Source organism: Malurus melanocephalus, unplaced genomic scaffold (genome assembly GCF_030028575.1).
Source record: "Malurus melanocephalus ecotype Western Australia unplaced genomic scaffold, MMel_1.1 scaffold_278, whole genome shotgun sequence".
NCBI lineage: Eukaryota > Metazoa > Chordata > Aves > Passeriformes > Maluridae > Malurus > Malurus melanocephalus.
In genome coordinates this window covers 935,184-960,385 of record NW_026623510.1, presented here as the reverse complement: position 1 = coordinate 960,385, position 25,202 = coordinate 935,184, and the positions used below count along the sequence as shown (strand labels likewise).

Here is a 25,202-nt window from a genome sequence, read left to right as displayed (position 1 = left end):
TAGAAGACTGCCTTCAAAACGTCTTTATTCTGCAATAAACCTGCTCTGCAGACAACTGTGGAAAATAACTAATGCAAAGCCAATTCTGTGACAGTGCAGAGACACCCATGGTAACAGAACATCCCCTCAGCTGGAAGGAAAGGAGCATTTCAGAGAATAAGGCATGGGAAGCAGCAGCTAATGTTACACAGAACCAAGACCACCTCTGTCATCTGCTCTGCTCATCTGGGACACAGGACACACTTACCAGTACTGTGAACGTGTGAGTTGCTTGATCCATGTCTWGGACTTAAGCTGGGGGAGCCAGGGTAACTGTCCTGGGATCTGGGGCTGCGGGCACTGAAACAACGCACTTCACTGTCGGTGCCATTCACCATCTCCACRAACTGCCGGCACCTGGTTTCATGGGAGGCAAGAGGGACAAAAGGGGGCGTGACAGCCAGGATGCTCTGCACTGAGCCTGCCTTAGGTCCTGAGTGGGGAAGTCCTAGAAACTTTCAAAAAGACATTTCAGACTCCTGATGCTTTTGTATTGTGAGTGCTCTGATGATGCTATAGAGGAAGTAGTTCAGAAACTGTGCCTTCAATGTTAATGGATGTTGAGACATTCCCAAAAAAGCAAGTTTAATTCCCCTGTGCTAAGAAAAAACTGTTCCTTTACAGCTTTCAGCTCCAGCTCCTCTGTAGGTACTCCAAAATTCAGTTGTGGAGGGTTTTTTTTCARGGAGAAGATACTAAATCTGTCAAACACCATCATTCCTTTACTACTCCATCAGCCTAAAAATACTGATGGTCAACRGAAAATAGAGAAGGAAGAGTAAAAAATGCAATATCCAGAGTGACTGTGAGGACAGCTCCTCATTTAGCTTTGCTGGGAATTGTCCTCATATGTCTCAGAAGTCTGGAGAGAGCCACTCTGTACAGCTGGGAGAACTGGGACACTTTTTCCTTTAGTSTCTACCCCAGACAGACTTTTCCATRCATCTGCCTTTCTAGGAACCTGMACAGCRGCTGCCACTGCTCCAGTGCTGCAAGATCTCCACAATACCAGTAAAGAAACTCCTCTGAAGGAATTTCTGGCAGTCAACAGAACTAAAATTCACCCATTTATGTCTGACCACATGAGGCAAAGCCATCCTGGGTCTGAGCAGCAACAAAAGGGCTATGTCTGTGTTGCTACAAGCACTGTGCAAAGGACTCTCAAAGGGATCTCAAACAGTTTGAATTCAGAGCAAGTGTGCAGCCAGACTGGATAGCTGGACAGGATCTTCCTCCCTCCTTTATTTACACATCAGCATTAGGGGGCATAAAGCTTTTCATACTTACTTTAACATGAAGAGCAAGTTGGGGTTATGTTCTAGGAGGCCAGGATAGAGCTGCTGGGTGGCTTCTATAGCCTCTCCCACTCTGCCTGCTAATACTAGCTTCTGTATTCCTGAAAGCAAAAGAAGACCTGGTGACACACAGGACCAGCCCACAGCAACAGCCAGAAGAGCTGTCTCATACATTCCACCTGGCTCCCCACTACCACCTTGCACAAGGGCTTGAGAGAGCTGGGGACCACATTTGGTTTATTATGGATTAGGGTGAGGAAAACCCTGTGAAAATGAGGAAGGATCTGTTAGCAGCAAAAACGCACCAAGAGTAGAAGGATCTGAAGGGTGAGGTAGGTGGGTTGGGATGGGATGCCCTGAGACTTTAGTCCTTTAGTCACAGAGCTCTGCAGAAAGGAAAGCAGGACGTGCCAGCTGGATGGAGACAAGGAGGTTGCTGGGGAAATGACAATTACAGAGGGCAAGTTCCTAGGTCACCCTCATACTACATTCTGTGGCTGGTTCATGCTTGGAAGGGTAAGCACAGTTGTGCATGAGATAAATGGAGTATTCTGAGAGGGTCTGTGGGCTTAAGCCACAGCACAGCACTGCTTTCACAATGTCTTTACCTCTAAGCTGCAATAATTATATCAACAAAACTTTGCTCCTGCAAGTCCACCTCAGTGTATTCCCAGAGAAGTAATGCTACAATGAGCCAGTCCAGCTCTGACAACCAACTACTGACTAAGCTAGACACAGCTCAGTGAGTTGTACACTTCCAGRAGGTGCAAAGACACAAGGCAGAAGATGCTGGGTGTTCATGTCCCATGTATTTTCCTTCAGTGGGTCAGAAGACACAAGTGCAAGACTCAGCTTGAGACCCCTGAACGCTCAGAGAAGCTGCTGATCTGCAGCAACTCACATTTCTTTTCTTCTAGCTGTACTTAAAGATAAAACTTAAATGCAAAACTTAAAACTAAAATTGCATTGTTTTTCCAGCACACCTTATAAACAGCAGAGGAAAAGGTTGGAATGGCCTGTGAGGTGCTTTGCAAGCACAGCCTCTGATAACAACAGGCTGCAGCTTTCACAAAGCGTGAGCAGTTTGAAGCCCAGGCTGRTAAATCTTCATTAGCAATCCCAGTAACAAACTGCAATGACTTGTCTCCCACTTCCCAGTGTCTATCWGGTTGTTATCATAGTTGAAATCTGGAACCAAAGCCGTGGCTCTCACACCAACACAAGAGCTCTCATTTCACTCTCCTGCACGTCCACTTTCTCGTCTCGCTGCTTYTGACAGCTCTGCCTTGCCTTGTTTGGCAACTCTCACAGATGCCATTCCCTTTTATATTTCCCCCTCTTTTTGTTTTCCCATCTGTGTTTTCCTCACACCTTTTATTCAAGCCCCAACTTTAGGGCTCTGTATTCCTTCCCTCCATCTGCCTTGTCACCTGTCCTCAGCCAAATGAGCCCAGCACCGTCTCGCGTGCCTCCCGTCAGCCTCTGCCAGTTAAACCCACACCACTGGGAACACTGGCTGGGGTCAGAGTTGCATAATGCATGACCTGGAAAGCACAAAGCCCATCAGCACTMACAGGCAGCAACTGCAAGTTATTTAAAAGCAGAGTCCCCAGATGAACCCGAATGCTGGCTAAGCACATGCAATGTATGGAGAGCGAGCCACAAAGGGGCACAATGCTCTGGTACGTAACAGTGATACGAGAAACAGTTCACAAAGGGAAGGGAAATGTACAGGGATGTGGCCTGCATTCAGCAGCCAGGAGAATGCAGAAAACACACCAGTGTTCTGCCACTCTGCAGGCTGAGCCTGTGAAYAAAAAAGCTTAAAAARAGGTACAGCAGGAGARAGCTGCAAGCCTWATTCTGCAGGACCAAGARYGCTGGTACCCCTACCAACTGAGAAATGAGCCACTTGGGAGCAAACAGCACAACCAAAACACACACTGAACACCAATTCTTCACTCAGTGTGAGCTAAAGATGTTGGCTGTGAATGTGAAAACCCTTCAGCATGTAAAAGTTACCTGAAATCATAATGTGCAGAGGGACTGGAAGAGTCCTTAACTCTGGGAGCTGCAGTGAAACTAAATGGATGTGTCCGAGCCCAATGAAACTGCCCCGATTGCCACAGCCTGAGTGAAGAACCCAAATCCAAAAGGATCTCTGGTGCACAATGACCTCAGCTCAGGTAAARGCCAAGCAGAGCAGACAGGGACAGGAAGGAAAAGGGCATTTCTCCAGGCAAAGATGGCAGAGGGTGGAGAGGGCGCAGCGATGATGGGAAAAGTGCTCCCAGCAGAGGTTCCCAAGCTCCACTCCACGGTCAGCAGTGTGCTGTGGACAGATTTGTACTCCAGGGAGCAACTTTWCTGCTTCCACAGCATTTGCTCCCCTGGACAGTCCCAAAGGGAACACACTTGAGGAATGACTACCCCAGACACTTACTTTGTCTATTCTTTATTGAGGTCTGTTCTTCCTGGATTGTGGTGTCTGTGACTCTGGCAAAGGCAGTTGCTGTTGAACAGTACCCATGGTGAACCAARTATGACGAAACCATACTAGAAAAAAAGGAAAACATGAAGAGATGAAGAGACACTGGTGAACCAGGATCATCACACTGGAGCAAAAAGAAATCAACGGAAGAGAAGTTGCAATTTCAGTGAGAAACTCAGCTTCCTTAGGACATAACCAAGATTCTACTTCTGGGTCTAAAGTGTGTATTTTATAGGACATACACCTGATCTTCTGCAAGCAGGAGGAAGGCTTCTCATGATGAAGCTGGCACTGATCTGATCAAATCACCAGCTCAAAGCACACACTTGACYACTCTCAGTACAAGAAAGAAGTACTTTATGAGTCAGCAGTCATTTTTAAGTGTAACGTTGTAAGCAGGTGTGTAATTTTTAGACATTGTTTCAAATGCAAGTGCTTCTGCTCAAGAGTTCTACAGGAGAAACTCCAGAGCAGTGACCCTGACACCCCCACCATTCATGTCAGAAGATAAAATCCTGGAGAACACAAGGAGCAAATTCAGGGATAAACTGGTCCTACTGCAGCAGAATCAACAGCTCTTGTTATGGCAGGTCCTGGCTCTCTAATTTGGTCCCATTTTGGAAGGAGTCTGGAAGCAGGCAAAAAGAGGMTACTTYTRCAGTATCARTAACACTCCTRACCCCTGACAACTCATGCCAACTGYTCTCATCAAGTTCMACTCAATCCTTTTYGCAATGGGAYGTGCTTTCAATATTYATAAATTTATWAAATRCCMTAATTGTGCTTTYRGTTAGGTYTGGAARCCTTTGGTTTAGWCTTTTTCTTGCTCTTTCATTTCTGAATTCAGCTGCCTTACATACCGGCTTTTCTCCTGTATTGAAGCTTTTTGTGGTGTCTTCTCCCCTCCCCTAGTGCATCACCTTAAAATATATGTTCTTCCATTCCTGCAACTTTCCATGCAGTCTTTGCCTGAAAACTTCTCCCCTATCTTTTACATTTGAAACAGCAGCAATCTACACAGGAAAAACTATCAAACAACATAACAGAGGGTAAAACAATTTGAGCAAAATGTACTGAGAGACAACTTTTGCCACAAAGAGAGCATAAATTAGCATTTAAGAATTATTTAAAGCCTAACAAAATGAGAGAAGCTGAACACCAAGGCAGTGACTTACTTCTGCAGCATGGCTTGCCACTCTCCCAGCCTGTCTCCGATGGGAAACCGCTTAATGGTGCTCTGGATCTTCGCCCTCCACTCCCTCATGTAGTCCTCGATGTCAAACACAAAGGGCTGCTGCCCAAAGTTGGCATCCACGATCTCTCCTGGAGTCTGGAGACCCACAGTAGGGTAGAGGTTTGACTGGGAAGGAAGAAAAAGAAACCTGTATTAAACACGGCTTTCTCTTCTGGTTCCAGTTATGTTCAGTAAGACCAAAGAGCTGCTCTTTAAACTGAAATAAATATAATGGAATTGGAAGAGGCAACAGCCCTTTGGGTACTTCTCATGGAATTTCACAATTTATTGTGCAGTTATGAAAAGTTATTGCATCAAACCAGAACAGTGGGTTCAATCCCTCAGCAGCCTGTGATCGAGGTCATGACTGCTGTCTGTGGATGGGCACTTCTGGGTTAGTTTTCTGCAATTTCTACCAAACTTCAAGTGCCAGAAGATAATATAATAACAGCAGCAATAATAATAACAACAACAATAACAATAGTAAATGAAAGGCGTGTCATCTCAATCAACAGTATCTATGTATTCTCTGCTGTTTCAACTGAACTCTTGTATTCCTTTGAAATTGTTATCTCACTATTTTAMATCTCTGATGAAAAGGGAACAGACAATGGTGGAGCACTGAAGTTAGGTCTTTGATGATCCTAAGACATCCACACAAGAAATTACACTAGTGATGGATGAATTTAATTTTAAGTCTATGGATCCAGGTGGAAGCTTTGACCCACCACCAGAACATGGGGAAAATAAAAAGGTTACCATCATGAAAATACTTCTAAAATTCAGCCAATAATTCAGCTTCTAAGGATGATCTAATTGAAAATAGGTGTTCAAAGTCTATCTAGAAGTTCTCTGAATTAATGTTACTTTAAAAACAAGTTTATGGATACAAATTGAATCTCCAAGCCCACTTAATATTGGAAAAAGAGAAACAGCATTAGAAAAGGTACAGGGATGCCTGGTTCTCATCACTGATCACATTTTTGAGAGCATGTTYCATTCACTGTCATGTTACTTCTCTGCAGCACAAATTACTTTTCTGTTTGCAAAACAGACACAAACTTCACTAATTCTCTGCTTCACAGCATGTGCTGAGAGCCTGCAGGGTGAGGGAAGAAATCTCTCTCGYGCCATTCAGGAACTGTTTGGTGTTGGGTTTTTTCCACTTTGCTCTAAAACAGTGGAGACTGAGCCAGCCAGAAACCAGACATTGGGAAGGCACAGGGACACACGTATGGAATTGAAGGCTGGAAGGTTCTGGCTGTGGTGTCTTGTTCAAGGCTGAACCTGTATCAGTTAGCAGAACAGTGGAGGAGCAGACCTCTCTCCTTAAGTCAAATCAGAAACCTTGGATGATTCTCTCCTCCTCTACAGCAAGAGAATGGGCTTTCCTACAGTTATCCAGAAAATTTCTTCAATGAATTCTTCATTGTTGCACAGACTTGAAACATGGGCAATGTCATTGATCACCCCTTGAGACCTACTGCAGCTGTGGATTTTACTTTTTACTAAAGGTGTTAAAATTGAGGTAGAGCTCAGCCAAATCCTAATCAGTGACAAAAACGGAGCGAGCAGGCAGCGGGAAGTGATGGCTCCTCTGCTTCCCCTGGGGTGGCTTCACCTGCAGCATGTACTGGGTTCCCTGTTCCTCAYCCACATTCCCAGCAYGAGAAGGACAWTCCCAAATGGGGCTTCCARCCAGTRGGGTTCTGCYAARATGGTCAGAGGGCTGGAGTGYATGGMATCCRYGGAGAGGCTGAGGGAATTAGCTTGGGGAAGAGAGGCAGGAGAGAAAAATCTAACTGCAAGTCCTCCACTCCCCAAGAGGGAGGTGATAAAATAGATGGAGACAGATTCTTCTCAAAGGTGTTCAGTGAACAGGCAATGGGCATGAACTGCAGCCAGTGATATTGATGGGACATAAGGAAGAAATTTTCCCTGATGAGGATGATTTAGGCCTGGAACAGGCTCCCAGAGGGACTGCAGCATCTCTGTTCTTAGAAATTTTTCAAACTGAACTGGGTAAGATCCTGACCAACCAACCTCCTCTACCTTYGAAATTCTCAAATCTCAAAAAACAAAGGAAAGAAATGAATCTATAAATACAGTCTGGAAACTGAAAACACATCAGGATGATTGCATTACTGCTGACTCACCACACCTTCTTTCCTGTTCTCACACCAAGGAAGTCTCTAGGTTAGAGATGTGCAAAGTAAATACAGCATGATAAAGGAAGAGCTACCAGAGGAAAATGCTGTAATTAAAGTTAGTCATTCCATTCTTTCAAAACTGGCTGACACAGAAATATCTCTAATAAGGGATCAGATATTTTCCATGGTCCATACTTCAGACTTTCAGTATCTTAAACCCAATGGCTTCCAAAGCCAGAAATCAGACACCCAAAGTACTTAGAAGTTGGAAGCAAACCCCCTCAATTTACAAGATGCYATGTATTTATCAGTCATGTTTGGCTGTGTTCATCTTTGAGCAGAAGCTGCCTGCTCTCTACGTCTCTCAAATCATCTCTGAGTTAAAATTCCATTTTTTACATGTGGGATGTGTTCTCTCTGTTTAGCAGCTGCATATATCTCCAGCACCCTGCCAGATGCAGGGAGACACCATCCCAGAGCCCAATGACCCAGGAGATGCTTTTCCTGCCAAGTGCTTCAGGAACACCTTCCCTGTGACATTTGGCCCACCTCTTGCCCTGATGCTGGTGGCCAGTTGCTCACAACCCCCTTTTGTTCATCTTGACCTGTTTTTTAACCTCCTTGTACCTTAGCACTCCTACAATTCCACCCTGATCTATTCTGGTTTTTTTTTTTTTTTTTTCATCTCCTGTTGTTCCTTCAAACCTCCAGGCAGGACAGACCCGATCCAGGTTTGTGTAAATAAGAGTCAGGCTTGAGCACTGACCTAAATTGGCAAATGAAAAGAAAAAAAAAAAAGGAAACTCCCTCTGTGGGAATTCACTCCTATTTCAAGCAGTTATTTTGGTTTTAACTTCAGCCTGTGCTAAGCCAAAATGTGGTTTTTCCTATCAGTGTATTTTTGTACAAATGAAAACACCCTTTAGAGGAAACTGAAACCAGCCAAAGCAAGTATGTTTCAACATGTGGGGCTCTGGTTTTCAAATTAAAGTATGCATTTCAACTTCCTAATATTGTGAATATTGCAAAATAYTGTTTTCTCCATTTGCATCTGAAAGGGGAATTTTGGAACAAGCACTTCAAGGAAACGATTTCTAAACTGGCAATGTTTTGAAGGGTCAATTTAATTCCTTCTGTAATCTCACTGACATGCCAACCCTAAAAGTTATTTAAACTTAAAAAGCCTAGAAGTAATGGGGCTGGCCAAGCTTCTCACTGATGTGTGTTACCAGTCAGCTTCAACACCCCTTATGCTGCAACACAAGGAAAAGCTCTCCCCTAAAGCCCTCCTGGAGGGGTCAGTGATTAGAAAAGGCTCAGAGCCAAAAAATTCATGTGGAGTCGCTCAAATGAGAGCACTTCAAGGGTCATTCAGGTAAGTTTGCTGTTTCCACTCCTGTCTGCAGTTAAATTTTTAGAACTGCAGTTTCAGCAGGTGAAGAACACAGATCACATTCCATCTCTTTCCWATGATGAATGTTTTCCATCCTTTACCTTATAATGTCTTGACATTGTGTTTGAGTCTGGATCAGAGAGCTATAATAAATGAAAAGCATCACATGCAAGTGATCAACTTTATATTCTCTACTGCCTCAAGATTTCTACAATCTCTGACAAAACTCGTATTTGAACCACAGTCTATCCTGGGTTTGGCAGCCCCTCCTTTAGGACAGGTGGCAACCTCAACTGTTTGGAACAACCAAGAATCCAGGGACAAAGGGAGCAAAGAGGGCACATGGAATACATCGGTATCTGCAAGGGTGAAGGAAGAAGGCAGTAACCCAAGGGAAGGATATTTGAAAAAAGAATGATGAAATCAGGTGCAGGCATCCTTGGGATGAAGCTGCCAGCAGAGCAGCAGAGCCATTTAGCATAKGCAGAGCAATGTCCTAGATCCACATGGAGGCAGGAGTCTCCCATCCTTGATCACAGCCACAGTTAAGGGGTRAAATGTCCCACCTAAGCTCCTCTTCTCTTTTTAAAGAGGAATTATCTCATGAAGGATAATTCTCAATGGTAGGAGGCCTACAGGGCATCAGCTGTTCTCCTTCCTGGCCCAGAAAAACAGTGTTATGGATTAGCTGCTGCCATAAAAGCCAGAAGGGGATTTCCACAGAAAACAGCTCAGCACACTGGCTGGTAAAAGGCACAGGGACCATTTACACACCATTAACCACTGGTGACTCCAACACAAGGCATCCACAAAAACTCACTCAGCCAGATCTTCTCCCAGGTTCACACTAAAACATCTCTCCACAGGACACACAAACAAGCCTGAGATCCCATAAGGATGATCTGACCAGATCAAGAAACAGCAGGACAGGGAGATGCCAGGGGCTCAGGAGCATTTTGAGCTCAATTTCACTGGCACTGCAAGAGCTCACTGCACAAACACCCTTCTGTCTGCTCTGCTTCTCCAGCTGCTCATCCCYGTGCCTAACAGAGACTCAGCACTGCAGTGAACAGCCCACACACGAACATTAAATGTGTATGTCAGCTCACTGTGCACTCCAGGATCAACAGGATGCAAGTTAAACTAAGCAGGGCAGGAATTTCAGCCTGCCAAATCTGTGCTGCCAAGCTCTACGGCAACACATGAGCTGTAAATGACAAAGCAATGGCACACATGCTGGACAGCTATTTTTGATTGACAAGAGCCTAAATACCAATTTTCCATCTATCCCAACATGCAGAAAGAGAAGCAGTCTAATCAAATGTGAAGACAAAGTGGTGAATAAGAAATTAGAAGGAATGTGGCAAACCTGTGACTCCTAATCAATCTATATCCAGAGGCAAACAAACAGCACCAAAAACTAAGGGGCACATCACAGAAGCATCTTCTTGCTGTGGATGCAAGRCTGTCACAAGACCTCACTCCAAAGGTTAATCTTCATAGACAGGCAAAACACTCTTGTAATTCAATAAACTGTACTTGGACCAAGTGAATAAACTGCAGTGAGATGTCCCATATAAAGAGTTTCTGGTTTTGAACACACTGCAATATTACCAAGTTCAAAGACTGTAGGACAAAAAAAACCCAACCCTGTATTGACAGSTGATGTGAAAAGGCCAATCAAATAACTGCAATTCAAGTGCAGGCTGCAGTTTGGATATGGGAGAGATCTGTAAAGCCTGAAGTCCCACTGGGAACAGGGAGTGCAAGCCATTATTTCTCACAATACAAAAATCAGAGGAACAACATAAATTTTTTGGCAGGAAGTACAGAACAAAGCAAAGCCACCTTTTCTCCACACAACAGGGAAGTCAGACAAGAAAATGGATCACTTTGGAGGCCTAAAATGTTACGGAAACTAAGAAATTTTTGAGAGGAAACTCACTTGGGGTTATTAAGTACAAAGACAGGAGTGCAACCTTAGGGACAAGAAGTCCTTTGTATGAGAGATGGATGCAGTGGATGTGTTGGTGTATGCCTGACCTGGTTTTACCTTTTTTTTCATTAAACACATCCTCCTTGTCCAGGAACAATCAGGTCTAGAAAAAAAAGGAACATTTTCTTGTGCATGACCCCCTGTGCTTCTGTGAGCCCTGACTAGACATCAGTGTAACTATGCACATGTACTCCTCAGAGTCAAAGCTGCATTTGGAGGACAATGACCTGTAAGTTTGAATCCTTGCTTTAATTCCAGGAGAATGAGCAACATATTCTTAGAGGTGGTGAGGGATGACAGGAGGCATGTGAATAGCCCACAAACCCAGTCACAGGATTATGAAGTTTCAGAAAAAGGAGCATCCACATCATTCAGTAATGTGTGTTACCATGTTTTTTTTAACAGGACATCAAACAGAAAAAAATCACACCCCCACACTCTTCCCCCTCCCTTCTGTTTGCATCCTTAGTTAAAATACTGAAAATAGGTGTACTTACAGGGAGGTCTGTAAAGGCTATACCTGTGGGGGGAAAAATATTAGAATTAAAAAGACAAAGGATTTTTTTCCCTGTTTGCCTATATCCTTGACGTGCTACAAAACATTACTGCATTTCAATAAATCCCAGCTCTGGCCTTGCATTTCACCACCTCACGTATTTTGAAGTAATTTCCCTCCCCAGTCCCCTCCTCTGCAAGGTTTTGCATCTGGAGAAGGATTCAGGGAAAGCTTAAATGTTTTCAACATCTCTCCCAAAAATTTGATGTTCTAAAAGCAGCTCTTCTTTCCTTTGCTTCTCCCTATGTCACTATGAAGGATTTAGTTTTCAAAGCTCACTTCAGTGTTAGAAACAGAGTTTTAGCATAACATTGCTTTGGTTTAGGCTGTAACTGTTTCTTCTTACCAGGCAGAGAGACTGGAATGAATATTCAACACTTGGCATTACAGCTGGGGAACAGCCCTGCAACAGSACCAAGCTGCAGCCAGGAGCACCTGAGAAACACTACAAAGAACAGCCTCATCCTCAACTCTGCTGCTGCAGTTCCAAACAGAAGAGATGGAAAATAASTGTATGGTTTCCCTCTTTATTTACATTTGGCATGCCAGAAAAGAGGCATTGAAGCCGAGGCAGCCCCTGCCTGGGATGGTTAACAGTTTTGGCCAGAGACAACACTCACCACAGCCAGGCTACCCAGGCACAGCTCTGCATCTGATTTAGATGCCAGTTCGTGCTCCAAAGGAGCCTCTCCAGCTCCAGCCTGCACAGCCAGATGGATCAGCCAGAGGCAGCAGCTCYAACCTACAGGTCACCCTCACCAACAGCACAGGGGACACAGCTGCCATCACCTCATCAGGMTGAGCTAAATCCATACTTCCAGCTCACATTCCACGAGTCAGTCTGGAAGCCTCAGTCTTTCCCCATGCGTGTTCTCAAGAAGGTTTTCTGTCCCCAGCCAGAGGAAGGCTGGTACCCACACCAGCACACCCAGTTCTCACACACATCCCACCTCTCCTCCTTCCCTTCTGCCTGGCACTGCMAGGCACTGCAGAAGCAAGAACACCACCCTCTGGTTTTAATTTTAGGACTATTTTAACCCAGAGCTGCAATGTTATGTTACCAGATCAGCCTGAAATGGTAATTTAAAACAGTTTTAGGAGTCAACATAGGAAACAATTTCTACTCAAAACAGCACAGTTCCAAAATCAAATGCTYGGARAGAAATCCCAAATATTTTACTAAAYAAACAGTCAACAAAGTTAAATTAACATCCTGGCAGATAGACAATATGGCTCAACAACCATCCTGGCAGTTTGGACCTTGTTTGTTGAGCAYCCTCTCCACAACCCAACCAAAGATTGTGCACACATGTGATGTTGAACACGTGGCTGAGGAAAACGTCCAGTAAGCATTTCTCTCACCTTGTCACTTTGCCCAGATATTGTTCATCACTCAAGCYTTTTTTCACTTTGCAATTATTTTGCTCAGCTAGATGAAAGGTGGATGAAAGCTTGTTCCTACCCTTATGCCAGAATGAAGCCAATCTCCTTGAGCCTGCTGTCCACTGGAATCCTCCTCTGCCCCCAGCACCACTCAGAGCCAAAGGTGGCCAGGATTGTGCTGCTGTGGGGCTGGAAGCTGCTTCCAGTCCTTGACAATCAAATGGTTTTTGAATGGACTACAAGGTGGGTGGAAAACTGGCTGAACTGTCAGGATCGAAGAGCTGTGATCAGCAGCTCAAAGTCCAAGAGTTGTCCCTCAGGAATCAATGGCAGGGCCAACACAGTTTAATGTCTTCACTAATGACCTGGACAATGGGACCAAGTGTGCTCCCAGCAGGCTCACAGGGGTCACCAAATAGGAGGGTGGACAACAGGCTGGAGGGCACAACGCAGAGAAATTATCCAGAACAAACCTCCCAAAGTTCAACAAAAGCAACTGAAAAGCCCTGCCACCAGGTTGTGATAATCCCAAAAACCAGGACAGGATGAGGCTGACTGGAGAGAAAGCAGACCTGCAGAAAAGATTCAGGGTCCTGCTAGGCAACAAATAGAGCAGGAGCCAGTGGTGGGTCCTTGCAGCAAAGGAGATCAACCACATCCTGAGTTGTATTAGTGAGAGTGAGTTAAAGGTTAAAGGATGGGATTTCTCCCTTCTTTTCCAACACTTACTACTCTGCACTTGGGGTATGATGTTCACTTTCAAGCTCTCCAGTACAGGWCACAGTGAGACTGAAGTCAGTCCAGCAGAGGCCAGCAAGCCAAAGACAGGCTAAAAGTCTCTGTTCAGTTTTAAAAACATTAGGGCACACAATTATTGCTGCCTACAGGAGGGTATAGAAAAGGTTTTTCTCAGAGATGCGTGGTGGTAGGAGACAGGAGGCAACAGAGACAAGCTGCAAMCTGGGAGATTCTAATCAGAAAAATTCAGTATGAATTGTGGTCAAACACTGAATCAGGACCAGAAAAGCCCCCAGGTGATCTCCACTCTTGGAGACAGTAACAACTTGATGAGTCTGAGTAATGTGATCTAGTTGGGCCTGCTTTCAGCAGGGCGTTGGATGCTTGACCTCCAGAGATCCCTCCCAGAGAAAATTATTCTATGATTCTATAAATAAACTTATTACATTGCCTTTACAATAAGACAAATGTATATTTTCCACCTTCTGTTCCATAACTCAAACAAATAGTATGCTTTGTGCAGACAGCCTTTGAACTGTTATACAGGCATGTCTGGTTAGAGTTCAGCCTGCATCTGAACTGCTGCACACCTGCATCCAGGAAAGCCAACAGCASAAAGTGAAATATTCACAGCTTGCATGGGAAACTTTTCTTTCTCTGCAGCCCCTCCAAAGCCTGGATCCAATTAAAAACCACAGCCTTCTTAAAGACTGGATAAATCAAGAGGTCAGGAAGGAAGAGAGGGTCTGTGAAGAGCCTCCCTCTAAGTCCATGGTGTTAATGTGATCATCAAGGCAGTGATATAAAGACATTAAATGAAGGTTCAGTGCTAGGGCACAGTGTGATTGACATCTYCACCTGCCATCCARTCTAAGGATTTCCACCTTTCCAYGACTCAAGTGCACTTACACACAACYCCATGCACACACCRTGTTCATGGACCTTCCAGCCTACCTCTACTCTCCACCCAGCAACAATCACCCTGTCTGCCTCATGACTGCCATTTTTAGAATTCAATTTGCACAAGACAACACACATTTGGGTGATCAGCCACAGCACTCCATTGCCTGCAYGGCAGGGCACTCCTCCAGCATCTGCTTAGGTAACTGTGACCCAGAGAATCCTTAAGCAGTGCTGGTGGATTGCAATGAACACAACACATTCAGCAGGGTGGGCATCCTAAAGAGCAGACCAGGAAATGCCAGCCCAGGAAAATATTTGAACACTTCTCCAACATGCTGCTGAGGAGAAGCACCGTCAAACCCACACAGCTCTACACRCCCTTGGAAACAGCCACCCTCCAGCCAGGCCACTTGGGTAAAACTGCTCATAGGGGAGCAAGGCTGTAGCCAAGTCTGGTATTTTCTGTCCATTTTGGCWGTGAATGAGGGCASTGAGGCCCTGGCACAGATTGTCCAGAGCAGCTGTGGCTGCCCCATCCCTGGAAGTGTTCAAGGCCAGGGTGGATGGGGCCCTGTCCAGTGGAAGGTGTCCCTGCCCACAGCAMARGGGTTGGAACAACATGATCTTTAAGGTCCCTTCTGCCCCAAACCATTCCAGGATTCTGTGATTTTAAATTTGATTAATCTGAAGTCTTGTTTTGAACACCTCAATGCTCTTACTCTCTGAAAACTTCATTTTAAGCGCTGCGGGCAAACACATTAAATCTGGGACTGACACCTGTATCTCTCTATGACAACAGATTTCTTCAGTATCCCCAGTGCTCCTCTTAGTCTCTAAACTGGCTGTCGAAAGGATCTTTTACTTCATAGGTTAACTTGGTCTTTCCAAGAGCCTGCACTAGAACTCAAACTATGGGAAGTTTTCTATGCCAAGACTTCAGAGGGTTGTATGCTCTTTTTATAGCCCTGCTGCTCCATTTACCTTGGTCTGCTGACAAAGTCTGAGATCTGAGACACTCCTACACCAGTCCCTGAGCGAGCTCATCCACTTAAACCCAGAGACCTGTAGCAGTCACACTTCCTGCTCATGTCCTGGTCCAAGACTTTCTGCTYAATGGCTGGCGCCCCAACATTTCTCCCCCTTTCTTTCCAAATTCACTCTCATCACACTTCTAGCCACATCTCATGTTTTTTACTGCCAGGACTCTGCTCAGAACTTGTCAAAAGTGTTTCATCAGCAGCCAGAAGACATTCAAGACATTTTCCAGAACAGAGAATTAAGACTACATACGATGTCAAACAGTTTTCATGTGACGTCTCCAAACAAAGTTCAAGACTTAGCTCCAACCAGAACATCCAGAATTTGTGATGGCCAAGAAAACAGTTCTTATACAGTGCTCCTGATGGATCTGATTAAATGAAAAAGTATGGAGACAATGGAAGATAATAGTTAAGCAACAGAAGAAATTGCAAGAAAAATAAAAGGGGGGTGTCTAACAAACAGATGAAAGGAGAGGACTTAAATGGTGAAGAGAGAATTGGAAAGACATAGCTACAGTAATTCCATTAAAAGCAAGACAAATTCAAATCCTGAAACCCTGCTCTGAAGCTAACTGTCCTCACAAAGGGGCTGATTGGACTCATGAATATTCTGGGCATCTGCAGTAGCATTACACAATTACCTCATCTCCTAGAAGGAGACATACATGGCTTCCACAGCTTTATGGCAGGGAAAATACACATTCATCCCCTTCCCGGTAAACCTTGAGTTTACACAACACAGAAATGAGTTCAACACCTTCAAGGAGTTGCCTCCATCAGGGAAGAAAGCATTCTGACTTCCAAATAAACCCCTGCTCCAGCCTCCATTTGGCCTTGGTTCCTCTGCTGACACCTGTGTCACCCCCTCCTTGCACCTCTCTGCTCTGTGCCCACGAGGAGCTGTGTGACAGCCTGATTGTGACCCCTGGCCAAGGGGCTCCTGTGCTCAGCATTCCACAGGAAGCTCTTCTCCTGGATGCTGTGTTTCTCTGTCAGTGACACAGACAGGCACTGCTTGCCCTTAACATCCTCCCCAGATGAGGTTTCCATTCTGCTTTTGTAAAAAGCAGTAAAATGTTCCTCAAGCTTTTGTGGTCACCCAGCAAGGCCTGAGGTCCACAGCTCCATTCTGCACTTCCATCCCTGTCTCCTTCAACCACACCATCTCCCCTCTCTCCGTACAACCATTTTGCCACTACAGCTCAAAGAAAAGCTGGTACACACAGGAGCCAGCTGTGAATGCTCAGGAGGCTTCTACCTGTCCTCTTCTCAGACAGCTCATGTCCTGTGTACTGAAGAGCTCTGAAGAGCTCAAGAGAACACTCAGGGAACAGCAATATTTACATCTGATGGTGTTCTCTGAGCATGGTAACTTAATTCCTTTCCTTTCCTGTTTCTTCCCACTGGCATTGTTCACCCAGGGCTTTTCCTCAAGGGGTCATTCAATGTCAGACTAGAAAAAACATGAGCTTTCTGTCCAAAAAAAGCTCCATCTTTGAAGGAGTGGGAACACTAAAATTTAAGGAAGGAAGACTAGGTAACTTCACTGCTGTAAAGAACTCTGAATGTCCCAAACAAAACAAATCTATGAGCAAGGACATGAGGCAAAGAATCAGAGGGTGGCAATGACAAAAGGCAACATGGAAGTTACTGAACTGGGCTCTTTATTTGGCTCCAGCTGCCCAGACACCCAGGCACAACACAGTCCTGGGTACAAAACCCAGGAGGCGGAGAAAGCGACAACTTTTCAACTGATACAGCTTATACTGTGCAGATTCTGTTCATTAAAAGGATATTAAATTTCAAATTAATAAACTTGTATTCATTAAATAGAAGATCTGGCCTCCTCCTGACTCTCACACTTTTGTTGTGATGAAAAGTAACAGTACAGTCAGGGTGAAAAACAGTGAAGCTGGAAAACCACCTGCCTCAACAACAGAAAACATCCAGAAGAGCACAGCACAAACCACRACAGGGCTTCTGTGTAAGTACATGCAAAAAATCAAGGACAGCGACTAAAAGGAGAGATTTTGTGAAATSTTTTTAACTATTTCATCACCTCAGTCGCTGTTGCATGATCTTGTCTCATTCCCAAGCAAAAGTTCCTGCTCTACACCATCAGCTGCTGCTTTCAAGCCTCTACTTCTTACCAGCACTGGACTGACATGGGCAGCCTGAACAGCCCCAGCTCTCCCAGCTTTTCCTCCCAGAACAGATGCTCCAAACACTTCACCACCTTTGTTGCACTCTCTCCAGTATGTTCATCTCTCTCTAATACTGGGGAATCCAGTACACTTCCCAAGAGCTCACCAGAAATTCTGCACTCTCCAGGCACAAACTGCACTCCAATCCCACTCCTTCCTTCAGCCCAGCCAGTAACTCAAAACAACTTTGCTCTGTTAAGTGTTTTGAGTGGGGTATTTTTCTATCAATGTAATCTTGAATTCAACAAAGTAGAATTGACACAGCAAGGAGAAGCAAAGGAAAGGAGTGCTTGTCCCTTCCTGCCAAATCAAATGAATCCCAGCACAAAAAGCGAGATTAATTTATAAAAACTTACTGTACATCTTACGTGAAAAAAAAAAAAAAAGGACAAGAATTTATCTGGGGTGGAGAACATGTCATCAAAGCAAAAGTATTTCAGAGGAAAATGACCACATGTATCCATTTCAGACAAATCAGATATGACAGATGCCTGGAAAACATCTGAGATAYTAATTTGGACAAAAATGTTAAGTCCTTAACTTTAGGACAATTACTGAAACAAGTGTGGAATGACCCAAATWATAGCTTAGTGGTTAAATAAGATCTCTTGTGCTGAATTAATGTTTGGCTTTCGGAATACTCGGACCAGCGTGTTGAGGCTTTCAGATGTTCAAGTGCCTTCAAAAAGGAAGACAGCAGTACTGTGGCTTTGTAGGCAGTTAATAACACACTATTTAAACTTCCAACTTCTTTCTTTCCCTGTTACCCAGCCATCAGACACCTTAGCCAACCTCCCACCTCCTGTGCAGTAGCTGAGGAAAGCAGTAGAAGCTGGGGATGAAATTCTAAAGTATCTAAACGAATTGAGCAGCGTAAAAACCATTTTACCTGCTGGAAGTATTTCTGTCTTGGAGCCAATTTACAACTCCTGACTGCTGCTGAGTGCTCTTTTCCTCTGCCATTTCTTAAACCTTACTCACAGGTGTGGGACAAGAGTTACAATACAAGCAAAGTATTAAAGAGAGRTGAGAGCAGGGCTGGAGTATCCCTCTCCTGAGAACACCTTCCTTCACTTACCTAAACTGTGGCCATTTTTCGTGTAGAAGCAGGTATTGTTGATAAGGTTGACACAGCAGCCGATCACATCTCCGGTGGTGAAYGTGGGGCCGTAGGGCTGCCCTGTCCCCGAGGAACAGAAGGAGTGCCCATCGTCACCGTGGTACCCATAAGAATGTTTATCCCACCCTGCAAAAGATAAGGCAAAAGAACAGAACAGGAGTGAAGCCAGAGCAGCCAAAACACATGGAACCACAGCTCTCAGGACACCATTTTCTGTAGGAATTTTAAAATTTGATTCTCACTCCTGATTCATCCCAGTATTAATTTTCACATACTGGTAATTGAAATTAAGGTCTTTAAACAGAACTTATCATTTGCATCTCAACATCATTTATCCCTTATGAGAAATAATGTTAAACCCCTGTTTCTCTTTTAYCTTGTCTGAGGTGAAACAAACTCCTCTTGTAAAACACTTGTTTCCCAAAAACACAATCTTCCAGGAAAAGCATTTAACAAAATAATTCTCACAGTAGCAGCTTTGTATGTAAGTGCTGTCACAGGTGTACCAAATGGACAGAGGCAATTTTTGCATTCTCRAATCTGCATTTCCCTTTTAACAGTTAATAAGGATTATTAGGTTTCCCTTGGGCAATAATATTTCCCGYTCTGCAGATGGCTTAAAACACAACCCTCAAATGTCAATGAGGCTGTTTGCAAAGCGGTCAATTATAATATTAATATCTTTCATTTCTTCTGCCAGTAACACTGTAAAACAGTGCTACAACACTGAGGTATCAGCACCCAYATGCTCAGGGTTTCTCAGAAAAGCAARAAACATTCAGTGTGTGCCWAAAGCCCCCATTTATTGCACCACACAAAAGGAATGCCAGTGGGGAATATCAGGCAATGAAGCAAAACTGAAACATGCCACAGTCCAAGATTCTGGACCTCAGAGCAAAGTTGGGGAGTGAAAGGTGTGAAGGACTCCCAGCAAATCCTAGTCTAGAAATGGTGAGTAATTTCCTCTAATAAAATCCCACAAATCCAACGGGAACAGACTGAGATGTCCCAGGAGTCAGCTCTGTCTTCCCTCGGATCAGCTCCAAACAAGCTGTTGACAGTAGCACCAGTCCTGTTTCATATCTTTRTGAAAGACAGAGACAACAGCACAGGCAGCACCCTCAGCAAGCACAAAAACGATGCCAAACCAATTTGCCAAAACAAAGGAGGAAGTGATAGGGGCTCTAGAGTCTGTTGTCAAACTTCCACTGCTAAGACTCCATCCAGTAAAAATATCATTGAAATATTTTTGAATTTTTAAAACTGTGGCTCCTTTCCGCTATCCCATTTATCTTCTATGTTGCCATTACTGATCTGTTATTTTAGTCTCCCCAAACCAAACCTGTTACATGACTGTCAGCTCAGAATTGCTCTAATGAAGCTGTTGGTAAGTTGTAAGTCACATAATAAATCAATTTATCTCCTAACCTACTCATAATACAATCCAAATAAAAATTTCTAGGTCTTCTGCATACAAAACATTCCTAGTATTACAAAGCATGTATCAAGAACWTGTCATCAGTTACATCCAAATGGTGAAGTGCTCACACATCATGTACTGGGTACRGCTCCTGTGAGAAATACAACAGCATGACTGTGAGGATGATCTCTCAAAATACTTGTGCCAGTGCAGACATTACTGGTTCTCTAGTGCAAGAAATAAAGGCTTCACTACCTACAGATCACAGCTGATCCCTGAAAAACCCCTCCTCCTGCTCCTTTATGACTTGAGCTTTACAGTGTCAGTTCTTGCTGTAGCACCAAAGGTGGTGGTGAACTCCAGTGAGAAGTGACTGAATAAAGGCCTTGGAGACAATGACAAACGTGGTATATACTGCAACAATGCCTGGAAAAAGCTTGTTTTGAATCTTATTCTCCCTAGAAAAGCCCCAACATAACCTGTTAAGGCAATCTGCTCACYTAGCACTTTGCTAATGACATGCACTTTTTCAGCTCAAATGTTGTGTAGGGCTGAACCTTGACTTGACACCACACTAGGGGCTTTAAATCTAGACTGTCAGCCTTATCAAATCACCATGGTCATCTTAAAAAAACAAACCAGAGTTGTTTGAGTGAACTTACTGTACTCACTGTAAACATAAGTCGAGTGGCTTTAATTATATGTCTAATCCTAAGTTATTTATTAATAAAAACTAGATCCCTGTTTTCTAAAATTCTGTCCAGAATAAACATGAGGGCGGTGGCATACTGGCCATTCCAGCACTGGCCAGCTTCAGCCAATCTTCAGAAACTTCCTAATAATCTGAATTAAAAACAACAATCAGCACTTCTAGTACTTCTAGGTCAAAGTTATCTGGGCCTGTTGACTTAAATAGCATATCCCTACTGAAAGCACTGGGCATTATCCTGGATTACCAGCAGAGTGGGCAGTAACTCATCACATGTATTTTGAAAAYACAGACTCCCAACTTTTCTCAAAACATTTCCTGAAAACTTGGGCTTTTCTTGCATCATTAACAATTTGCTATCGCCACCTAGGAATGGGTCCAGCATATTACAGCCTCCTCTGTGACTCCCACAGCACCATTCCAGCCTCCAGTTACTCAACAGCTCCTTCCTCTACAAAACCCAGCAGGGCTTTAATAAGCACTGAATCAGGACTTCCTGAAAGCCATCCCCACACCTGCAGCTGCAAATTTTCTGGACAGTTTCACCTCTATGCCATTTGTATTCAAGTGGTTCCAGAAGTCACCTGGAAGGCAGAGATGAGGTGATACCCACATGCTCTCAGAAGAGAATTRTTGGAATGAGTTACCAGTCACAAACTGCTCCTGCATGGGTTCTCCCAAGGTTTTCCTCTCTATCCTGGGATATTCTGCTTAAGCTGCTGAAGACTGTGAGATTGAGGGTGGGGAGAGGGGCTGGGGGAGCTGTGGGAGCCAGCAGAGGCGATGTGCACCAGCAGGGAGATGCACATTAGAATCTGTGCAGAGGAAGCATTGTCACAAGAGCAGTGATGCATTYTGGAGTGATTACAATGACTTCATGGAAACATCAGGTCAGTGGTAAAAAGGACAATGAAGGGAAAATGCTAGGATTAGCTTGTAGAGAGCTRGGGAGCAGTGCAGAGAAAAACTACAGTCTGTTTCCCTTCTCCATGGGACACCTTCATTCATCTTCAGCAACATGGTTAAGCCAGAAAAGGTTCAGRTGATGATGATGGCCAGAAAAGCAGGAAATAGCCAATTAAGTCAGGAGTCATCAGCCTGGAAAAGGGATAATTATGGGGGATTTGGCAGAGGTCTGCATATTGGTGTATATTCTGGAGTACCACCAAATCCATAATTTGCCATCTCCTCCAATGCAAGAACTACAGAATATCCAATCCAAGTAGTGGGAGACACATTTGCACTGCTTGCAGTTATGCTGTCAAACTCTTTGTTGTAGCATGAGTATTTTTATGTACCTACATGCAGTTATGACCAAGTCTAAAAATTCTCAAATGCAAGTGCAGATTCCTCAAACATTTCAGAAATCTGAACCAAACTGGAGAATGCACCTTTTCTTATAAAACCCAGGTCATGGACTCCTGATGGAYTACACCCTATAGACTGAAATCAAGCAAGTTAGAGTGGCTGCAGGGTCCAGTTAACACAGTTCTCTCCTTTCCTTTCCTTTCCCTYCCCCATCCTCTCTTCAAAAGYACAAAATCATTTTAAAAAGGGGAGACAGGCTGAAAACAGAAAGGATTTGGCCACCTGSCCCATGGCAGTGGTCAAGCAGAACCTCAATGTCCTGACTCTAAGCCTGTTCCCCCTACAGCTCAATTTGAAGACAACCCTTTCAACRTGCAAATATACAATCACAACCACTCTACAGGACCTCAGCAGCTATTGAGAGAAAAGAGGTTAAATTTACATCCCTTTGAATTGAACCCTTCAACACCCAAACCCAACATATATATTTAGTAACAAGATGCAAAAAAGCTCAGATTGTGCAATCAAAGAATAGTAAGAAAGAAAAACAAAAACCCTGAGTACGGCTTGGGAGGACATTTTTGTATGTTCAGCACCGAACTGAAATTCTGTTTGGCCTGCTAACAAGAAAAAGCTGATATGCTGACCTTCTTGGCAGACTACCTTGATCCCAACACATAGGAGAAAAAAATGAACAGCAAGTTCCATTGCTGCTGCTTGATAAACAGGTCAGAATTATGCAATGCCAGACACGTGGCAGAAAAAAACTTGAGTTACTTGAGGACACAATTACAGGATAAACTGATAAACACTCACTCTTAAGCAAGCACTGAAGTTAGATGTAGYGTGCTACTACTATCCCTGATTGTCCTACATCCATCCCTGTTCAATCCCAACTTTCTCATTCAATATCAGCCCTGCTTTACTCTTGAGTTTTTGGTCAGATTGTGATCTCTGTACCTGAGATCAGGCTCTGGCYCAGAAGGCAGCAAGTGGGAAGTGGTTCTGTTGAGCTGGGACACCYTTTAYCTCTCATCACCATGGAAATAATGCRGCGTTTTAGCTTTCTGCTTCAAGAGCATTGTGGCTACATCACACACATAGGAAAACCAGGATCTGGATATGCTGCTCAGCCTTGGAAGTGTGGAGCATCATGGAGAAGATGGACGGAAGGATGGAAGGATGGAAGGATGGATGGATGGATGGATGGATGGATGGATGGATGGATGGATGGATGGATGGTGAGGCAGGATGGTCTGATGGAAGCTACAGGGCAGTATTTTCACTATGCCTTTTCTGGCCTGACGCTTCATTCACACAGGGTGGAGAAGAAAGCAAAGTGATGACATCCCCCAGTAATCAAGGTTCAAACATGTCAAACTTGCCACTGGGCACAGGAGAACAGGGAAGGCAACACCCACAGGGATCTGTACTGAGATCCCCTCTGATGACATGCCAAAGGACTGACACACAAGGCCCAGAGATCATGGAAAATACACATTTCCAGTGAGCAATAGCCAGACATATCAGACTCTTTCTGCTCTGCACTTGCCAGGATAAAGATGATGGCAGACAGATGAACTTTATCACTGACACATGGACCATTGCCTTCCCATGAACATTCCAGAGGAGAAACATGTTCAACTGCAGCTCAGACCAAGCATTCAAYGCAATGAGTGCAGAAGCTGCTGCAAAGGGCAGGGCCTCGCTCACTGCACATTCAGTGAAAGTTTGAGTCTTATTCTTCAGGACAGACCCCAGTGACTGCTCTACAGTCTTCCCAAATTTTATCTGTACCTACTTTCTCTCTTACACATTTTGAAAGACTTTTCATTTTTTTCCCCTCTCTATTCTTGTCCAGTATTTTCCCTGTGACATTCCTCTTCCCACTCCCCTGGCCAGCAATCCTAGCTTCCCACAGCTGCCCATGCCAGGGCAAGTGGTGCGCAAACACTAGCTGCAAAGGGACAAGAACTTGTGTCAACACACTAAAATAAACCAAACAAAATAATTTTATAAGATTTATTGAATCCMAAGTCCAGCAGAAACAGATGTACAAACTTTGCTTGTACAGTGCTTGGGGAATGGGATGTGGAGGGTGGAGGCAGCAGCAGAGCCCAGAGTTGCTGCTGGATCATGTTCCAGTTGGAGGCAGRGCCTTTTCCATGCACTGTGCTGAGMAGGCTGCTATTGCTCAGCCAGCTAAGGGTCCTTGGCAGCAGCAGAGCATGAGGTCAGGGCAGGGGAAGGCATGCTCAACAGAGGCTGAGCAGATGGAATCTGGTGCACAAAGAAATGGGATGCTGCTCCTACAATGTCCTGGGCTGAGCAGGGACARAACAATGAATATGGGGCAGGAGCCAGTACCACAGGAGAAGTGGAACCACCCTCTGTTGATTACCACATCTTCCAGTGGATTTGGCTCTGCAAGTGGACTGTGATGTGCCTCTGATGCACATTAGTGCAGAACAGTGAATRCAGGCCTTTGCCCCCAGCAAGGGGGAAGGCTGAACAAGCTCTGGCGTTCCTACAGCCTCAGAAGCCAAATGCCTGGCCATGAGAAGTCTGCAAATGTCTGGCCATGAAAACACTGCTGCCCCAGGAAGCATCTGTGGTGCAGCAGATTCTCTCAGCTGTAATTCAGTTTTACAGCATTTATGCCAAGCTTTACCAAGCTGCACACACATCACATGTTTGGGTGAYAGCAAGGTGGTCACTTTTCTTTTGTTTATTCAACCATGCTTCAGAATCAGATCAGCTATTAGTGCTGCAACACATCTTTCTTTTTCCATAATAAGCCTACAAAAACAGCTGCTCAGTGGCCACTGCAATCTATGTTATAGATTTGGGGTGGTGGGCATAGGGGAGMCACAGTCCTGGCATGGAACAACTGTCTAGGTACAGTCACAACACCAACTGCAGGACAGGAATAGGACCAGGGAACAGCGTGCTTCACACATTACAGCATCTCCCTGGCAGAACTTCAAGGGCCTGGACATCTGCCCAGAACATGTCACGGGTAAAAAAAAAAAGGACCCTAAAACCCACTTACCCAGAGACACCAGGATATGAAGAAACAACCTAGCTAGAAACATCCCAAACTTTTTTTACTTGTGACAGCTTCTATTTCTTCTACAAGGTGGCAAAATGACTGAATGCAGTAGAAGGTCAAACCCTGCACTACAGGACCAATGCTTGTACAGAGAATAAAACCACAGAGCAC

The 25,202-nt window shown here is 44.4% G+C and overlaps 1 protein-coding gene across 2 annotated transcripts in view; it reads right to left on the bottom strand.

The window, feature by feature from the left end:
* RANBP10 (RAN binding protein 10) overlaps positions 1 to 25,202 on the bottom strand; it is a 58,372-nt gene that overhangs the window by 6,905 nt on the left and 26,265 nt on the right. For both annotated transcript variants that reach the window (XM_057376393.1, XM_057376392.1), the window contains exons 4-9: positions 18,501 to 18,668; positions 11,096 to 11,118; positions 5,001 to 5,185; positions 3,778 to 3,890; positions 1,327 to 1,435; positions 248 to 396 (exon numbers count right to left, since the gene is read on the bottom strand). In XM_057376393.1, coding sequence (XP_057232376.1) covers positions 248 to 396; positions 1,327 to 1,435; positions 3,778 to 3,890; positions 5,001 to 5,185; positions 11,096 to 11,118; positions 18,501 to 18,668 — 747 coding nt within the window. The remainder of the gene's footprint in view (positions 1 to 247; positions 397 to 1,326; positions 1,436 to 3,777; positions 3,891 to 5,000; positions 5,186 to 11,095; positions 11,119 to 18,500; positions 18,669 to 25,202) is intronic.